This window comes from Pararge aegeria, chromosome 16 (assembly GCF_905163445.1).
Source record: "Pararge aegeria chromosome 16, ilParAegt1.1, whole genome shotgun sequence".
Classification (NCBI taxonomy): domain Eukaryota; kingdom Metazoa; phylum Arthropoda; class Insecta; order Lepidoptera; family Nymphalidae; genus Pararge; species Pararge aegeria.
Window position 1 is genome coordinate 7,039,752 of NC_053195.1, and position 20,210 is coordinate 7,059,961.

Here is a 20,210-nt window from a genome sequence, read left to right on the forward strand (position 1 = left end):
GTTTATTTGGGCAGATTCTTAACATTAAGGACCATCGTGCTATTTATTTACACACCCCTGTATAATGTCTTAGAAGTTCACTAAATAAAATCTTCTTGCATAAAAGAAGTTAGAGAATGTCAGTATTAAAAATAGAAATTCAAGTAGATCTATGAGCCGTCAAATATGAAAAATTCACGTGTCAATAAAAAAATGTACAAAAATATTAATTAAAATTATGCAGACATGATTAACAAATTCTCATCTTTATAGGCTTTTAGCATGGGTAAGTTTTACTCATTTTTATCCAACAATAGAAGTAGTTATTAATTGACAGCTTTGTACAAAGGCCGAAATATTAGATACTTAAGATAACGAAGCCAGCCTGATATAGATATCTGCCACTTTAATACAGGGTTTCAAGTAAAAGTACAAAAGTTCAATAGCAGATTTAGTATCTTATAAGGCGCGGAATATATTACTCCATGAGAGCATTCGATTAATTATTTAACAACAGGCGTTGAACTTTTGTACAAAGTTGTTAAATTTTAAAGTTATAGGTATATTGCTTAAACGCCAAGAGTTATGATGTTATGAAGTTAACCGCTTTTTATCTATCTCAATTTTAATACAATGTTATGGATACAGTAGGTATCACTTCTGAGTAGGTTCTTGAATATGTTTTACGACAAGGCAATAGATTTTTTATTAATGTTGCTATATTCCTAAAGAACGTGACCGTTTTTCCTGTGGTTTTTGCATTACACCTCGAACCGACGACGAACAGGTATTTCTTTCTACATTAGATATATCTAATGTAGAAAGAAATACCTGTTAATTTTCCGCAGAACTCTCTGTTGACATATATGTCAACAGAGAGTTCTGCGGAAAATTATTTGAGTTGTGGATTTGTGAAAAAGCCTAAATCATATTTTCTTTTAAAAAACTTCATCTAGAATTAAAGGTTCTTTTTTCTTTTAACTTTAGTACGATAAATGCAGCTGCTGAGGAATATAAGTAATCGGACGAAATAAGAATATAACATGAGCAGGCAGTGTGAGTATACCTCATGAGTCTTGTATAATTTAAAATCTAGGTATTTAATCCTGGTCTAAACGGTGCATGAAATTTTTTTTGCGTTTTTTTCCCGGGCATTAATTTTATTAAATCGACGTTTGAAGACGCGATTTATATTATAATGTGAATGCGTTACTAACGTGTAAGTTTATTATCAAGTTTTTAAAAGTAGCTTTACTAGCTAGTGGTTGATTAATAGAATAATGTAGAAGCTGGCTTTAGTTATCTTAAGTAAAATAAGCGTGGCTGTGTTAATAGGGATATTTTTTGCAGAGTAATATTTCGGAGTTAACATCAATGGCTCCTTCAATTTACCCGCCCTGCACTCCAACTGCATCATGTACGCCCATAAGATGCCACCCCACACCTCCGCCGTGTCAAAATCCAGAACGTTGCCTAAAAAAAACTACGTCGAAAAATATAAAGCCATGTCTCAGCGCTGTATCTATCATGAGAAGCAGGGATAAGGCCAGGGCCTCGTGTGGCAGCTGCAATAAATTGAGAACTAATTCAAAATCCGTAGAAAATTTTCTAAAAAGGAAATCTAAAGAGGGAAAAATGAAAAAGAAGGATAGATTGACGGGAAGTCATAGTTATACTAATTATTCCAAAAAACAAGGCAGTCGTCTATCTGAATCCGACTGCTGCTATGGCAAAGGGCACAGAGGACGAATGCAGCGACCAAAGAAATGTTGCGAAATACTTTGATATTTGTATACTTATTTACTATGAAGTTACTGATACTACATCAGTTGTGAATTAAATTGCTAACCATATGTATACCATTTGTATGCTCGCAACGGGAGCGTCGTTATTGAGTAACGAGCACTGTAATAAAATTTGAATTATTTACCTAGTTTTAAAACTCAAATTCGTCCACACTTCTACAGCAAGCGCTCTTGCAACTATTTAAAAAAAATATTGGTACAGAAATTTCGACTTTACAACTTCTATCAAAGAGATAAGTTCATTTTATTTTGACGTATTCGACGTATTCGAAAACTTAGAACATGCAAATCTATAATAAATATACTACGGTGCCTGTTTTTGAAATACAATAGACCTATAGTAAATAAAAACTGTGTAAATTTAATTAAAAAACATTTTCTATTTTCTTTCTATCCGTATTCAGTACCTAACAACTTAATACTTATACCTAATTATTACTATGATAATAAACACATTATTTATATAAAGACATTATTATTTTCCATGTTGTTTTTAGAAAAAAATAATATTGATGTGTATCTATATGAATTCATTCGAATTGTATTGGGTTTAATAGGTCAAACCCATACCTAGCATAAGTTTCTTCTTTTTCTCAGTCTGATATTATTCCTGTGGAAAATTTGGGATGAAACCTACTAGCGATCACCTTTGACTTCGCTCGCGTGTGAGTCAACCTTATATGCTGAATTTTTGAAGAGGAAAATTTCCATCCTACATAGTTTTAGAAACATTTATTATTTATAAACCCCTCCTATTGGTCGTACCAACGCAAAAAAAAATCGTTGTCGAACCAGTAGCTTCTGAGATTAGCGCGTACAACATACTACAGCATTATAATATTAGAATACATAAGCCTTTAGGCTGCTCGATCCCACAATTGACATGACATGAGTAGTCGCGCGATTTAACATTAACTACGTTACGACTCTAAACTCTCAGTTAACGCTGGTGAAAACGCGAGGCTCAGCTACTTTTATTTATGGTTGTAAACGGAAGATTAGTTACCTGTTCAATGAGCATAAGATTAATACGTTTTTATGTTCCAGCTGCAACTAACAGCCTAGCACCCTGTATATCTGCACCGGCATGCAGTGTTCATAAGCATAGACCTCGACCGCCACCCTGTCAGCAACCAGAGAGTTGCTACAATAAAAGTAGGAGAAGTGCTCAAAAATGCCCCAGCGCCGTCGATCAAGTCCATCGACTAGGGTCTCCTTGTGAATGTGCCAGGGTGCAATCGAAAGATTCCAGAACAAGTAACAAAAGGTCTAACAAAACGCACAAAAAACGTATTCAGAGAGCAAATAAGAAGCGTTCTACGGTGTCACGTTGGGGAAAGAAGAAAAAATGTTGCACTATACTTTAACAATTAAATAATTCACATTTCTGAATGAATCCTGCGTGCAAGAATAAAAAAAAGTTGACATGATACAAACAACTGTTTCCTTATAAGAATGAGTAGATGAATATTTCTAGGGTCTAGCTCATAAGTTATTGGAGGTCCGTGTCCAGCTGGAGGTCATAGGATGCGAATATTATAAATTTGAATGTAGGGTTGTATGTTAAGCGTTTACGCAAAAACTACTCAACCGATCATCATGAAACTTTGTACACAATATATTCTTGGAGGTATTAGAAGTAACATACTTTCTATAAGAAAAAACGATTTTTTTCTCACAAAAATAAATTGGCAAAATATATCAACATGTTACTACTTCAGTGTCATTTACCGTTCAGTACTGAAGTTTATAATTTACCAAAAACCGTAATGGGTTGATGAAGTGGGGATTGGACCAGGGACTCATTTTTAGCTTTTCGGTTTCGTGGGGAGGCTACAACCCAAAGAAGATGTAAACCTCTTTGGGTTTGCTCACAGATTAATGCCTTAATGTCATAGACAAGTAATCAACTAAGGTTTACCGCAGACACCCTTTTAACATATTCGATTTCCCAAATCGTTTCCCGTATTCGGACATACGAATGCATAAAATCAATAAAAATACATTAATTGCCGCACATGTTTACTTTTTTCCGTACGGAATAAATTCCCTACTTACCTTTCGAATGCAAGCCCGCGCGTTATGATATGTTATGCGGAATGCAGCGCTTGTATACATTTAGTGCACACGTTCGAAAATGTCCGCATACAGAACCAAGCCCGCGCTGCTTACGTCCGACGTATATTTGACATTTGTTACGCATTCATGTCAGAAATCAAAGAATTTATCTGGGTATGCTCGTAACTCGACTCTCTTCATATAAAATGGACACTCATAGAGTTTTTAATGGATGCAACCAATACCGCACGACGTTTCTTTTTCTTCTTCATTTTGAAATGCAATTGCAATTATTCGTCGTCCTCCATCGTCTTGCGTTCACAACGCTTTTACTATCCGTATACATTCCAAATGAAGTCTGCTGGTTAGTCTAACGGAAACCAAATCGAAATTACGCATTGGCAATTGAATTCGGAAAACGAGTGTCGGTGGCAAGCCTAATATTGTTAGCACTGAGTATTGCCACAGATTGAGCCACAGATGGACACTACCATTTATGAAGTCTGTGGTCATCCGCATTTCGCAATCACAACTGACAACTTGAAAAAAAAAAAAAAAAAAGAGTCCCAAAAATTTGTGGCAGAGAGAGTGGTCCACAAAATTTTGCAATTTATTTATTAATTATTAATGTAACGGGAAACGTCTGAATAATATTAATGAACTAATTAAAAAATTACTTTCGTGCTAGTAATTATAGTAGTTTCTGTACAAATGCACTTATTCGAATCGAAGCTGTCCCGGATTATTGACGTTTCGTAGTCTACTGGGACGGAATATACGCTTCCAAATGTCTGTTTGTGTCGGCCTGTTGTAAGTGGGTGTGCGGTGATACAGACGTTTTATTTATTTAGACTATTAATTAAATAAGTATTAGTGAAAAGTGCATTAGTGTATTATTAATTTAATATGTGGTTCAAATTAGCACTGATGTGGCAAACCGGATCGCACCTAGGTGGTGAAAACGTGACTCCGTTTTAAGGTCAGTATCAGCTTTTCTTTTATATTTAATTTCTAATCATAATTCATCACAAATAAACGTTGTTTGTAAGGAAATAGTGTGACAAATACTAATTATTACTTCCTAAAATTATTTTTTATTATATTTATGTAGAACTCAACCAAGATATATTACTTTTATCAGTAGCAGAAATAACATCTAAAAGATTTTGCCTCTGAAAGATAATAAATATTTTATTCACATAGTTGGAATTGTTTAATTTAACTTTTAAGGAGTACTATAAAAACTAAAAATGTATGTGGTATGTCAAGACTATATTTAATTGAATAACTACCTACATATTTCAATTAGTGAATGAATTTAAGAATATGGAAGTTTTTTTTTGTTTACTGTTTTTTTCTAATGCTACATAATCATAAGTTATAAATTGAGTATATATTACATTATTGATATTGAAAAATCATTTTTGAAGTATTGTACTATTATTATAATAATATGCAGAGAATATGAAGCTGTCCTTGTGCACACACTGTCCCATTTTGTACAATCTTCAAACTACCCCCTTTGCCAGAGAGCAATAGTTTCTTATAAATGTTATTCAAAATTTGTAGGAAAGAGTTTGTCAAATTTCTTTTGATAAATAAATTACATACACATAACACATGCACACTTATTAGAAAAAATAAAACTCAGTCTTTATTCCATGAATTGACATGTTAAAAAAATTTATGTGGAAATCAACACCAAGTTTTTTAAAATTTCCTAATGAAACATCTGTGTTCTACTTTAATTAAAAGACTTGTATTTGCAATATCTAGATCAATTTCACCATTTTAAAATTGTTTATAAATCCATATAACTGAAATTTACTAAATTTTTAAGAATAGCATCTATCTAATTAATAAAAAGTATGATGAAGAATGTGGAATATGAACTGTGGATTTTTTAGTATAATATTAAAATATTTTGTTTATAATTTTATAAAATCACAAAGTTCCTAGAGATCCATAAAAAATTGCATTTGTATCCTATGCATGGCTTAATTTAAATTATCTTATCTATGGATAATTTATAAATAAATAAGGATACAGGGCTCATGGATTTTTAGAAACATAAAATAAATGTAGACTTAGTTGTGTACAACATCTAGCACACTATAATAATAACCTAAGTGTGACTGCAACAAAAGCCAATATTTTATTTGCTATGACAAAAGATTTAAAAATATAATTGGTGTTATTCACACATAATTTATGTGACCAATATAAAACTTAAGGCAAATTTTAGTTTAAATATAAAAAATTGAGAATTGGAACTTTAATTATAAGCTTTAACTGTAGAGCTCAGCTAGTTTTAAATGAAAAACAACATTTTCATTGTCATACCAATAAAATAACTTATAAAATACCCCTTGTTAAATTAATAGCTCTTCTCATAAGTAGTTGTAAGCTAGCCAAAGGTATTGGGAAAAAATCTATGAGGCAATTACCACTTTTTGAACGAATTAATCTACATATAATGGGTACAATAAAAGGATCAGGACATTCGTCCTCAAACAACTAAATAGTTTCTTAATCAAGATTGTTTGTGTATGTGTAAATTCCTCTCTAAATAATTTGCATCAGGCATTTTGTTCAAAAGTTACTATGGGTATAAAATTGCTACAGGAAAAATGTCACGCTGGGCAGCCCTTCGTCATTAAATACGTGATATTAATTACTTTGGGCTTATCTAATATAAAAAAAAAAATTTAAATCATTATAGTCAAAATCGTATTTCTATAGATGGCCAAAAAAAGAGACGTTTTGTAGTTTGACGAGCCACTCGCACATTTTGGAAAGCTTATACATTTAAACTTACTTAGAACAATTATCACAGACGATTTATATATTTGTACAACCAAACCCAGGGAATATTTTTATTTACAGCAACAACGCTGACATCGCACATTGCACTGTGTCGTTGTCGGCTTCAGATCTTAACCAACTTACCAAAAATAGTGTAATAAACGTACTCGCTAGTAACGGACGTATACTTCAACTAAGTATAACTTATCTAACTAACTTTTACTACTACTTCCTACAACCAACTAAAACTATATACTTACTATCTTACCAATATATTCACTGTACAGGTATTGCTGCACTCCCCGTATCTTGTATCTTCTTGATTACGAATAAAATAGATTTTAATAGGTGAAATAATGATTAAAATCGGTTCAGTTGTTTCATAGTTGACAAATAAAATAAAGCAAGGTTTTATCAGTTTCTGGGTCAACAAGTATGCCATAAATATGCTTATATCGCATGAGCCTTAATATTGATAACCATTTTCTCAAATAAGGTCGATCTCACTACTCTCGACTATTAAAAGAGGGGGTGTCGTGTCCAAGTGGCGACAAGCCGGACCCTTCGTATACCCTCCGTTGAGTAAGTACCTACATACTCTGCTTTGTGAGAAATGACGGCTAAAACTTCTTCAATTTACTGTTAAAAGGACGTGAGTACTTTGCTGACGTTATGACTCCATTACTCCATAAAATCTGAGCTGTCGCGATGATTTGATTATTATTTAAAAGTGTTTGCCAGCGAGATCGTTTTAAAATTTTATAAACATCTGATAAAGATTTTTAGAGTTAGAGTACGGAACTTTTAACTTTTATGTGCGTAATTTTTTGAAATTTATATTTACTAAATTTATAGTGTTAAATAAAAAAAAAACAGACAGTCTTAGGACGGCCGGCCGAATTGAAAATTCTAAAACAATAACAAAAATTTTATTAATCCTTGACGCGCAAGATTTTACCCATCCAAAAAGTAAACACGCAATAATGTGATTACAGCTTTATACTCTGTATAAGAGTATAAATAATAATTATATGCATCATACGTCATCAGCATGTCTAGATCATCTGTGAGTTCTGTGACGCGAACGCAAAAACCTTCAAAGAAGTTCACTTCAATAAAATAAATAACGCTAAAAAGGTCTTCTTTCCGTTCTTTGATTTTGGTTTGTTTACGCTTCATAGGAAATGAATATACAATTTCAATTGCGGTGAGTATTCGAAATAATATTTAGAATGTACATTCCGAAATCTGTTGAAGAACAGTTCGATTCAGCACATAACTAACCCTGTTAGCCTTATCCCACTGCAAGATGCACTCGTATGTGTACTAATAACAGGCTGATACTCTAACCCCTCGTGTTGACGTATTTAGAGCGTTGATTTTATTTTAAAAATAACTAATTCTACCAAGTAAAGTCATTCGACCTTGCTCGATTTAGAGGTGAAACGTGGTTGCAACTTGCAATCCAGTAACCCGATCCGCTAGCCCTCGTTATTTTACTGTTCAACTATTTATTTCGTGATTGCAAGAAGATACTATGCTTTTTCTAATTTAGGATGATAATTTTGGCAGGTGCAGGTTTTTGGGTAAAATGTATTACAGATAATGTCGTACTTCACTGCCGTCAGTGAAGTACGACATCATACCGCCAAGTGGGCGGTGAATGCTACGCATAACGAACAACTACAGACTATCAAAATTCTATTTGGTTGGCCCGCCTCATGGGCGATCTTCTGCGTGATCTGGTGCCCTCGAATCTTCCTTGGACAACTAGACGTCCAATGAAGTCATGCTCTCTTCTTGATACGTGGCCAAAGAAAGTTAGAATAGGAGCCTGTACCATTGAGGAAAGACGTTGTGTCATGCAGAGTTCTTCAAGAATAGACTTGTTGGTCTTGAAAGCACTCCGGGGTAGTCTTAACATTCTTCTCCAGCACCACATCTCAAGAACATCTATCTTTTTCTTCTCACTCTTCCGCAGGGTCCACGTTTCCGAAGCGTAGGATTTTTGTAACTTTGGTGTTGTTACGTTTCCTTCATATTTTCAGCAACTACAATGCTACAAAATTGTATATTTGAATAAAAAACACCAAAGACAAACAAAAACATTCAACTATCAGTCACTGCAATGATTTAACGTATTCTTTAATGTTTAGGAAATGGCATAAAAATCTGTCACGATATGAATGTCTGTCACAATATGAAGGTAACTCTACCCGCTTGTTCTAGATGGGCGAACGCGCGCGGCGAGCGGGCGGCCGCGCGGCGTCGTATGACACGCGTTGCGCGACGCTTGCGCCATACACCGGGTTCACACTTGCAGCGTAGGTATCACCCATTTATTACTCCATTTCACCAAATGATATACAATACACATTAAGCAGTCTACACACGAAACCCTTCGACGCAGCTCAGTGGCTTTATTGTCGTCTGGTAAGACGGCAGCTTTGCATTTCGTTACCAGTTGGAAATGGACAGTTACTAGAGAGTAACCTATAATTCTAAGATTATGTTATCACACTCATTCCGGATAGTAGAGTATAACGGACACTAATTAATATTCTAACCTTCTTTAGTTTACCCGCTAATGTCTCTATATGGCCTATGGGGACTAAAACTTTTGTCTTTTATGCATACGCTTTGTGTTCTCTAACTAAGATAAGAGGAAATCACATCAAGTGCAATTGTGTCTATGATGTTAGACATCACTATCACAGACCTAACCTATATATCACCTGTTTTTTCAATTTTAGCATCTTAAAATTCTTTATTATATCGGATGCATATATACTCGTATGTTTAAATTCAAATAAAATGTTGCACTCTTGAACGTTGTCTATTAATAAACTCAGAGCTACTGTGGGTGAGGGTGATTTAGAGGATCTGTCAATAAATGGAAACAGTCTAGAAAAAGTTATCGAAATTACTTTCAACCTCCACGTCAGAGGTTATTTTATTATAGTTGACAATTAGCTCGAAGTCCATATCCCGAGATATTTTTTTCAGACTCGTTATTATCAATTTTCCAGGTTGCTATATTTCGCTGTTTGTTTATATTGATTTTGCTTGGACACAAACCTTATATATTATTGAGTAAGTTTTAAAGCGTTAGAGTAAAGTTGCGTCTGATGATACTGTTTTTCCATAGATCTCTACTTTTCTTTACTTTTGTATATGCCGAGTACGAGTTATAAAAAACTTAAGGATAGGCTTTGTAAGAGTTATAAAAAGCCTTCCCTTAAGTATTTATAACTCTTCAATTTATACCCTGTGTATACCCTCTATGCACGCCACTGCCTACTGGCGCCCAATCAATTCAATTTTGTATTAAAATTAGTGTTGCCCAAATGCAAGAACAAGACGAGACTTAGCCAGTCTTGGTCTTGGTCTTGCGCCAATACACCTGGTCTTGGTCTTGGTCTTGGTCTTGCGCTCCCAGTCTTGGTCTTGGTCTTGGTCTTGCAGCAAGAGTCTTGCAAGTCTTGCAATTACCTATTAGTCTATTACTATTTATTAAAGTTTACTTTAAATCTTAGAAAAACGTATTAGAATTGGAACATTGTGAGCTTGAATTAACATAGCCATAGTAAAGATCAAGCAGATTAATAAATAACTGAAGATTTGATAAGAAATTCGAAAAATCAACTGACCTATATGTCGTTTTCCATGGAAGTAACTGTTTCTTAATAAACATTTATGATTTATAAGCTTACATTTGCTAAAACATGTAAAAAAACAAATTAATTACAATAACTTGACTGTATTTTAAAGAACAATACTTATCTGTCTAGAAAGAGATTGAACCCTCAACTTATAAGAAATTTAATAAAAGAGTTTTACGATTTATCATTTATTTGAATAAAAAATAAAATACAACACAAATCAACAGCTTTATCATTAGGTTATGATACTTTATATCAATTCTTTTGACCAAGAATTAATACAAAGTAACCATCTGGCTGACTCATCACTTAACCTATTTCTATGTTTTCTAATTACTAATGATGCTTTAGAAAATAACCTCTCAGCAGGTACTGAAGTTGCAGGTATTGAGAGAAAATCACGGGCCATTTTCGATAAAATCGGATACTCTGTCTTATGCGTCCTCCACCAATCTAAAATCACCAATCTGAAACTTATTTATTCTTTGGAACACCTGTAGGTACTCTTAAAATTCGAAATTATTTTGCATGAATAGTGTCAAATGTTATGATTTCGGCGCGGCGGCAACGATTGTTTTAGATTTCAAAAGAAGCCGCCGGCGCGTGTATCATAACCATGTACTTCCGAAAAGCGGCAAATTTCTTTGAGAAGTAAGTACAAAACCTTTGATGCCGCATTATCAAAGTGCCGATGGTTAAAACATAACTATGCATGCACTCAGTTTGATTTTAATAGATATTTTTTTATTCGCTATGTTTATGGTATTAGTCGTAATGCGCATAGGTCCAGTTTTTCATATTCTTTGATATAGTTTTTTGCGTCTCATAGAATTCCTAAGCGTACCTACCTACCTATACACCGAACTGTTACACCTAACTACTCCGTGAAATAGCGCTAAGTCCTAGCTGCAAGACGCAAGAGTCTTGCAGGCTATGTCTTGTTCTTGCTCAAGTCTTGCACGGTCAGTCTTGGTCTTGGTCTTGCTAAAAATACGCGGTCTTGTTCTTGGTCTTGGTCTTGCAAAAACGCAAGAACAAGACCAAGACTGCAAGACCAAGACTGAATTTGGGCAACACTAATTAAAATCTATATATTTAAAATTGACTGTTGAATTTTAACAACAGACTTCTATTTTTGCACCCTTCGATTAATCTAGCTTTAATTAATGGACATTGTAAGCGCCGAACACGACCATCTTGGCATAATGGAACATCTTACCCAGACAGAAATCGATGCCAATAGCGACTTTGAATTTACTTGAACAGCAAGATCATCCAAATAACATCAAAATCGCAGATATTTTTGTCCGTAGTTTTAAATGTTCTTTAAAGCTTGTATAGGGGTTATTATGATACCAGTAATCAATGTTTTGTGACTCTTGGTTTTTAGGTATGAGGTATGTATGGGCTCTTAACAATGTCCTTTGGCCTATAGTAAGTTGGAACATAATTATTTTCTTAAAATTTTGGTGTTTTTTATTTCCAATATTGATGTTAATTAGTATAAAGAAATCATGAAAATCAACGAATTGTGTGACGTGTTTGAAGCCACGTATAACCTATGCTAAAGTTCACTTTGTTAAATCCACAGAAGACGATAAAATGTGAGTAATTTTTCGCCTTCTGAGGATATTTAAACTAAATGGCTGTGCATCCATTGAGCAAATAGTTTGCAGCTGACCGTTTGTCTGAATTATATTTCTGATGGAGCGTTCATACAACGAGTATTGTATTCGTTTTGCGGCGTTATTATTGCCGTTTACTCCGTTAGTGGCTGATTTGCAACGCAAGTACGCGTGAAATTTGGTCCAGTCGGCGATGGTAGTTTGCTATCTTTGCAGCTCAGAATCAGCTAGCTAACAGACCCCTGCAAACTCTTTTGCCTGATAGATCCATAGCCATCATAATTATTTAAAAGTACAGCACTTTGGTTTCAGTATAAAAATTGCAGGATCAAGGGTCTGCAGAACAGCACGATTCCAACTAGTTAGGTTCTATTTATTTGGTTTTAAATCATGAACAATTAGTTTTACATCTTCGTGATAGCTGTTCTGGTCATACTCAGCTCTTATAATTAAAACAAAATGAATAAATACTCTTATATAAACATAAAATGTGCTTTAATGTTTCTTCAATAAAATAATAGTTAAATAACTATAATAAATGACGTTATGAAAGACGGATTTTTGTAGTAGCTAAAGAGTAAACTGCCGTTTACGTTATGTGTGGTGTTGTGCATAAAGATTAAAGTAATTGCAACGTGTAGATTTGCGGATTATATCAGATTAAGCTTAATATAAATAAAAGAATTTCGCAAAGTAACGCCTTCCAATCGAATAAAAGCGTTTATATTGCTTCTAAATCGTTAGCTTTTCTTTAACATTTACATAAGCTTTTTTTTTTGTATTGGTTGTGTAAGATTTTTTAGGTAAGAGCAATCTCTTTACTTTTCGGAATCCGACGAATTGTGACAAAATATCGAATAATAGCGGTTGGCCGCGGAATCTCTACTTTTCATTATAATTTTCTATAACTAACAAGATTCTATCTAGCTTTAACTACCAACAAGGCATTCCGGAGGCCAATCTTCTTTGCTCTCGAGTTGGTAACCATCGGAGTCGACGCAGTATGTAACATTGCCTGCAATCTGATTGGGCCGATAGTTACCGTTCGGCTGGCATACTTCTGAAACTGTCATACCCCTTTCCGGGAAGTACAACATAGTATCACGAGCACAATCTGTTGAAAAAAATACGTTATATAGTGGTGATACTGCTAGAAACAAAAGAATTTTATTTTGCAATAATCACAATCTTCGAATGAAATAAGTAAACTAATGTTGGTGCAATTTTGCTGAAGCAATACCCTTTAAAATGCTTAGTTAATAAGAAATATGTTATAAGTAGTTACAGATCATTATTGTAAATATAAAATGATATGTCAGGTTTTAACGAGTGGATAGTTTAGTTATTCTTATTTACCAGCGAACGTAATTTCATCATGGAGAAGGATTTACCAATTTATATCACTTGCCTGCCCTTAACCCCCTTAACTTGTCACTATCTGTGATAGGTGTTCAAAGTAATGTATTTATTTGATCTCACAGTGAATATCTCTTAAAAAATCTACTTTCATTTTAATCGAAACTGAGCTTATCTCACATATTTCATGTCACGCTTCTCTTATCGATGACTGTAGCCTGCAGTTGCGTTTAACAACACGCAGAGTTTGTTTTTCCACGAACTGGTCGCACAGTTATGTTTTGGTAGGAGATCCAGTATTGCGGCTCCCGCATTCCATCTGAGCGTCAAACGATTGAATGGAGCCGTTCAACATGTCGGGAACAGGGTCACGGTCGCAAACCGGTCGTCGAGAGTTTACTCCACAATGCGTGCACGCTAACGGTATTGCCATTCGTTTCCGTGTGTTTCGCTTTATTTGCATTTTTTTTAATTAAACATAAATTTGTATTGCTAATATTTTAATAATTAATCGATCTTGTCACGAGATGAAACTATTAATATTATCGATAAGTTGGATAACATTCTGGCCTTTGAAATGAAAAATAATGATAGCTAATAACTCTAGTTTAACTTGCTCATCCTCAGAAGTTGATCTTCCTTAGAATATATTCTTCCATAAGAGAGGATTTAAAGCTCGAACACGCTGCTCGAATGCTTACGCCCTTAAATTTATCACTCTGCGTTTACCGGTGCGATCAATTTACTGCTTACCGTAAAAATTTGGATATCCGCAAGCCAAACTCATAAAGCCACTGTCATTCACGTCAAAATGAATATTCAGAATGTTAACTATATATAGTAGTAATAATACTATTATATAACTTTTTAAAAGTTGCCGCACAAGGCACATAAAACGTCTTTTTATGAATTAAAATATGTATTTGTAAACTTTTTTCTATAAGTTGACACCGTTTCTTACCCTCCCTGAAATGAGACGTACTCTTTCGTTTTAAAAAAAAATGTTAGAAAACATAGACTGGATAGAATTTATCCAGGCAAAATCGACTTACTGCAATTCATTCCCTGCATTGTACTGACTACGACTTGCCAAGAGCCCAAGATTTTACCGTCTCGACCCGTGCAGTAGGCGCTGAAAGTGAAAACGTATCATATCTGTTATTTCATCGTCATCATCATCATATCAACACATTATCGGCCTACTACTGGGCACTGGTCTCCTGTTACAATGAGAAGGGGTTAAGGCAATGGCGTGCATAGAGGGTATGCACATGGTATGCAGATGATATAAAATGAAGAAAATCTCTAGTACGAATTATAAAAAACTTAAGGATAGGCATTGTAAGAGTTATAAAAAGCTGACCCACAAGTATTTTTAACTCTTACTCGAGATTTTCTTCATTTTATATCATCTGCATACCCTGTGCATATCCTCTATGCACGCCACTGGGTTAAGGTAGTTATTTAGGTACTATCAGGAAAGATAGAATTTATATAGCATTATAGATCTTTGTTACTAAATCAATACCATTTATTGCGTTTAGTAAATAAGGAAATTACTTACATTCCATTCTGAATTTGGTATGATCCATAGCTTCCGTCAAAATCGCAGAATGTTATTGGATTGCCTAAGAAATTGGTTCCGTGTGCCGACTGTTCTCTGTGAATCGTGGCTAAAGCGTACACAATACTTTCACATCTTCGCAGGTACTGCTCACCTAGTGATGCTGCACTAACTGAGAACAGAGAAGCTCTATTAATAATTTATCAGAGAGAATAAAACCCCTTCGTTAGCATGCCATCTACTTAAACGCATTTCTTTCCTGAATTGGGGATATCATCATGCCATCGAGTTGGTGGTCGGCCGATGCTTATGTCCAGTGTGTGGTTGCCAATCCAGAATCTTCCGGCTCTACCGTCCATCCTTTCATTACGATAAACGAGGCCCGCCCAACTCCATTTAATGGCCACTGCCCTTAGAAAAATGATAGTGATTCCAGTTCGGTATCCACGTTGGAAAATCTATCTAGTAGTAACAATCCTAACATCGCCCATGGAATTATTAATACCTAATTATTTAGTGCAAAATCTGACTGGATACAATATACAAAGTACTGTATACTTTGTATATTGTTGCAGGTTCCTGTTCGTATGTAAAACCAATAAGACGTATCGTAGGCTTATAAAATGGAAACCTTAAAAATGTATTCTTAAAGCTAAATGACTGAATGGTTCAGGTTTCCGATAAACTTTCGCTTAATGGATATTGATACTTAATTGAATGAAAAAGGCGCTTTGAATATAGAACTAATGATAGACTTCTGTCCTTGATACATTTTAACGAATGGTTTAAATTCCATTTACTTATAAACTAGTGGATAATAAAACTTACAATCTATAGGAGACCTTTCAATGTCCCACCCCATGTCACTGCCGCTTCACTGAACGTGAGAGTCGCCCGTTCTATTTTGAGCGTTGTCCAACCAATGTCTTTACGTGACAATCTTTAAGATGTTATTCGTGACAAAGGCTCGATGTTCAAAATCATTCCTCTTATCATTTTATCTAGATTCCAGATCAAAAGAAATGTAATACGGACGCTGTTATTATGGCATTCAAGTAAAACTCGCGTACCCCAAGCCAATCTGAATACATAGATTGAGATACTAATCAGCAAACTAGCAGTTTGTTATTTGAATGAGTTTGAAGACCTCCGCAACGGTGAACGCTGGTGGTAGGCTTTGACCGTGGCTAGTTACTACCCTACCGACAAAGACGTGCCGGTAACGATTTAGTGTTCCGGTGCGGAGTCGCGTAGAAACCGATTGGGGTAGGTATGACTACCATACTCCCTAACAGGTTAGCCTAGCCCGCTACCATCTTTTACTGCATCATCACTTACCACCCGGTGAGATTGCAGTCAAGGGTGTGGAATAAAAAAAAAAAGTTCAGTAGTATTACCCGAAATTTTTAGAACTATAATTATGATAATCTTACAACAGGGAAGCCGCCTCATGTCGACTTCTTGCACCGGCGGCGTTATGGGTTGTCCCGTCTTCGTTTCGACGCACCAGCACATACCTTCGTCACACTGCAGTTTCTCATAGTCCCCATTAGATGTGCAGTGTAAAGTACTTAGTTTGCCGTGTTTCGTTTCCAATTCGTGTCTTTTACGGCTACATGCTAAATTTAAAAAGGACATCATCAATTTTGGTCCATATCAGAAAAATAAGGGCTAAAAAAATATATTTCCTATATTTTGTATATAACCTTAAAATGTACACAGAATCTGTATTACTATGAATTAACCTTTGTTGTATTTAAGTTCTAAGTTCTTTATTTTTTCTATCAAATGAAATGTGTGTGTCTGCAATGTGTGTACATTTCATTTGGTGGAAAAATATATTGTTCAAATAATGTATAAAATAAATAGCCCCTTCTCATTGTGAGAAGAGACCCGTGTCCTGTAGTGGGGCGTTAATGAGTTGATATGATGATGATGATCTTCTTCATAGGTGGCGGGTTAGTTATTTACAAGGAAAAGTGGACTAGACAATTATATCATATTCATCATCGTTGGCATAGTCAAAATGTTTAGGGGGATTGTTATTAACAAAATAGCATATTTTTTGCGGCTGACACTTTCTCTTTGAACTGATCAGAGCGGTGATTGCCCAGTTAGGTCTTCTGCTTCACTTTTGGAGGACCGAGTTCGAATCCCTACAAAAGCACCTCTAATTTAAAGTTAAAAGTTACGTGCGTTTTAAGTAATTCATATATCGCTTGCTTCAACGGTGAAGGAAAACATCAATCGGAAACCTGCATGCCTAAGATTCCTCCATAATGTTCTCAAAAAGTTCTCTGGGCCAGCGTGATGGACTACGGCCTAAACCCTTCTCATTGAAGGCGGAGACCTGTGCTTTGTGGGAAGTGGGCCGAGAATGGGTTGATAATACGACAATGTAATGATGACTTTCACTTTTGGAGCAAAAATTTATGAATCGTAATGAATTTATTGAATTAGTGTACAGTTTTTTCAAATGATTCATTCGTTTTTTTTTTAATTTTTTTCATAGAGTATAAATCTTCCTCTGAATTTTATCACTGTCAAGAAATATAAACATTTCATTCTTTGACATTATAGTCTTAAGTAACTTGGTTGGTGTTGAGAACTAAGTTGAGATTTACATTTTACTCTTTGGTGGCATTGATTTCATATTATGTTACTTTGGTGGTCCAATTGACAATGTCTGTCAAATAGATTTACATTTCTTACTATTCAGAATTTATGTACGATTGTTTATAATGGTAAAATTGTTTGGCCACAATTAAATTTTACGTGTTTTTACGGAAATATAAAGAAAATGCTTCAGATTGTTTTCCGCTTCAATGAATTAATATGCGAGAGAAATTTATGCTTATAGAATATAGATTACTCGAATACAGAACCATGTCTAATCTTCAGGTATTTCTAATCGTTACTAAGTGTTTCTCAAAGCGACTTACCGCAACTCATCTCATTTGCTTCACTTCTCCACATTTGTCCAAATATTCTGTTCCCATTTTCATCAGAGCAGAAACATCTGTGTATTGTGTAAATAGTACATTTCAACGGTGAAACGTAAGTGCATTCGAGCGTGGTTAAATAACATTAATTATATATGTATTAATTTGGAAACATTTTGCAACAGCTGATATTTTACCGATAGAATTGCAATCAATGTAAATTTTTTTGTTATGCCCGATAAATAGGCGAGAATAAAAACGATTAAAATTTAAATTGACTTAGGTCAATATCGACCGAGTGGAATAGCGTAAGTTTTTGTTACATTTCGTAATCGTTTTAATTGCCGTTTACCTCCCTGTGAATACATCGCCTTTACATTGCACGGGTGCGTATCGTCCGTCCGGCAAACAATTGGCTGGGGGTCGACACCCTTCCGTAGGACCTGGATCTATAACATTACATTACATCATATACTTAATTTTATAATTTATAATAGTGTTCTTACCTACACTTGGAGGAATTATCAATTTTATAAAATTAAAATGCATATAAAAATGTTCAGAGCCGACAGGATTTGAGCGCTTTTTCCAATTAAGATACGGCTCTCCTACCATCGATGCCGAAATTAGTATATGCCTTTTACATCAGTCTTATAATGCATTTAAAATTTATAAAATACATACTTAATGTTTAAAGTAGGGTAGGGTACTTTGATCTTTTTATGTCGTACCTAGGATGATATTTGGACATGGACCAGTTCTCCAATAAAAATTTTCCTTTCCTTCCTTTTTCCTCGTTACTAATATTATAAATGCGAAAGTGTGTTTATTTGTTTGTTTCTCCTTCCTTCACGCCCTAACCAAGCAACAGATCAACTTTATTATGAGAGAGTTAGTTGAAAGGACGGATAGTAACATAGGCTACTTTTTATCCCAGGAAAACAAACTGTTCCCACGGGATTGAAAAAAAAAACCGTTATTAACGCGGACGAAAAACGCGGGCAACAACTTGTCTAAAATATAAGTAAGAGTAAATAAAAAGATAAACATTCAAAGATCTTAATTGTAGATGTCACTTTTTTGATATTTATAACAAAAGTAACTTTTTGAAGGAATAAAATATAGTTAAAATAAGATACATATTCGGCAATAGGCGCATAAACAACCTCTGCGATAGCAAAGTTTCACCAATACAACAAATAACACGTTTGCAGTGGTTAACTTTCGCCTTATAAAATATCGACCTTCATCTCTCTAGTTTTACAATGACTCAGACCACGTATAAAAATTCCAATACCATTCAACTTTTCTTTGTTAATATATAATTTAGTTAGTTAAACAGTATTTACGAAATAAATAAATAATATGTTTTCCTTTCTAATAACAAAAAGTTAGGACTCAACATAGCTCACAAGTTTTATACAATTAGAATGCGTCATAATAACTAGAAGCCAGTCATTACGGGCTTAGTACTTATTAAATTTGTAGTAAAGCTACCTATTTCTTTTAAACAATTAGTTTTTTTCTAAATAATACTTAAATTTTAATAAAACTGTCGTTTGATATCTTCGCACATTCTTTATACCTTATCCAGTCAGTCCTTTTTTGCGATATTATAAAAATAGATATAGTACTATATTATAAAAATTCATACCATTTTCATTTCCATCTTCACCTCCGCCCGTACCGTCATCAAGTCTGCAAGCAGGGCAACATCCAAATATAGTCGCATTGGGAACAACAACAAACCCGGCTCCACAGTCAGCTTGTGAAAGATCCGTCACACATATTTCAGCTACTTCACACCGATTTGCTAGGACGTATGTTTGGATTGTTACAAAGAGAAACAAAGACATTAGATTTTTTTTCATATTAGCTACATTAATCCTGTGCACATTACGATCGTAAACGTACTGTATTAATTACTTACTGATATCTGTAAATCGTTATCAAAAAAATCTTATCATAAGATTATTTAATTCTTTGAATAGAGTACTTGTTATTTATATGAATGTGCTAAATAATTAATATTATTATTTGCCTCCAGTCCCGAATCAAAGTTTATATGGTATATAGGTTTGGCGGTTTTATACATCACACCTATGCTTTTTTATTCTTCAGTTTTGCACAATAATTTGTTTCTTTGTTTAAAGATTAGTTTTGTACCTCATACATAGGTGTAGTTTTATAATACGGGCAAGGTATTATCAGCGCTATCGCTATCTCGAGTTCTATTTCGCGACAAACGAGGCAGTCAAGACGCAAGTGGTCGCGTCGCTCGCACTAGTGTCCGTGCCGAGCGCCGGCTACCTGCGCCACTTATCTTATGTTATCAGTTTGGCGTTTGAAAACGCGGCCTAATTCTCATATTTGTACTAAGTGACATGAAGATACTTCTCATTTTCTCATACTGG

The 20,210-nt window shown here is 34.6% G+C and overlaps 2 protein-coding genes across 4 annotated transcripts; one reads left to right on the plus strand and one right to left on the minus strand.

The window, feature by feature from the left end:
• Window positions 1-12: 12 nt before the first annotated feature.
• LOC120630479 lies at window positions 13-3,179 on the plus strand. Of its 3 annotated transcripts, XR_005659030.1 has the most exons (3): window positions 13-265; window positions 967-1,035; window positions 1,330-1,772. XR_005659030.1 is itself a non-coding variant. In XM_039899721.1 (2 exons), the coding sequence occupies exons 1-2, from the start codon at window positions 262-264 to the stop codon at window positions 3,149-3,151; spliced, it is 324 nt and encodes a 107-aa protein (XP_039755655.1). In that variant the 5' UTR covers window positions 13-261; the 3' UTR covers window positions 3,152-3,179. The 3 variants fall into 3 exon arrangements, 1 of the variants encoding a protein (XP_039755655.1); XR_005659031.1 differs by lacking the exon at window positions 967-1,035; XM_039899721.1 differs by lacking the exons at window positions 967-1,035; window positions 1,330-1,772 and adding an exon at window positions 2,832-3,179.
• A 9,250-nt stretch (window positions 3,180-12,429) lies between these two features.
• Window positions 12,430-19,695, minus strand: LOC120630276. The gene is made up of 7 exons (XM_039899447.1): window positions 19,451-19,695; window positions 18,149-18,245; window positions 17,797-17,873; window positions 16,288-16,473; window positions 14,855-15,026; window positions 14,343-14,422; window positions 12,430-13,048 (listed from the first exon to the last, which is right to left on the minus strand). Exons 1-7 carry the CDS (start codon window positions 19,665-19,667, stop codon window positions 12,864-12,866), a joined length of 1,014 nt encoding a protein of 337 aa, XP_039755381.1. The 5' UTR covers window positions 19,668-19,695; the 3' UTR covers window positions 12,430-12,863.
• Window positions 19,696-20,210: the final 515 nt, after the last annotated feature.

Excerpts from the sequence above, each read along its gene's own strand:
- LOC120630276 (XM_039899447.1), bottom strand. The coding sequence starts at position 19,667 with ATGAAAAAAAATCTAATGTCTTTGTTTCTCTTTGTAACAATCCAAACA. Across the intron at positions 18,246-19,450 it reads TGAAGATGGAAATGAAAATG|ATCCAGGTCCTACGGAAGGG; the intron begins GTATGAATTTTT and ends GTAATGTTATAG. Across the intron at positions 16,474-17,796 it reads AGCAAATGAGATGAGTTGCG|CATGTAGCCGTAAAAGACAC; the intron begins GTAAGTCGCTTT and ends TTTTAAATTTAG.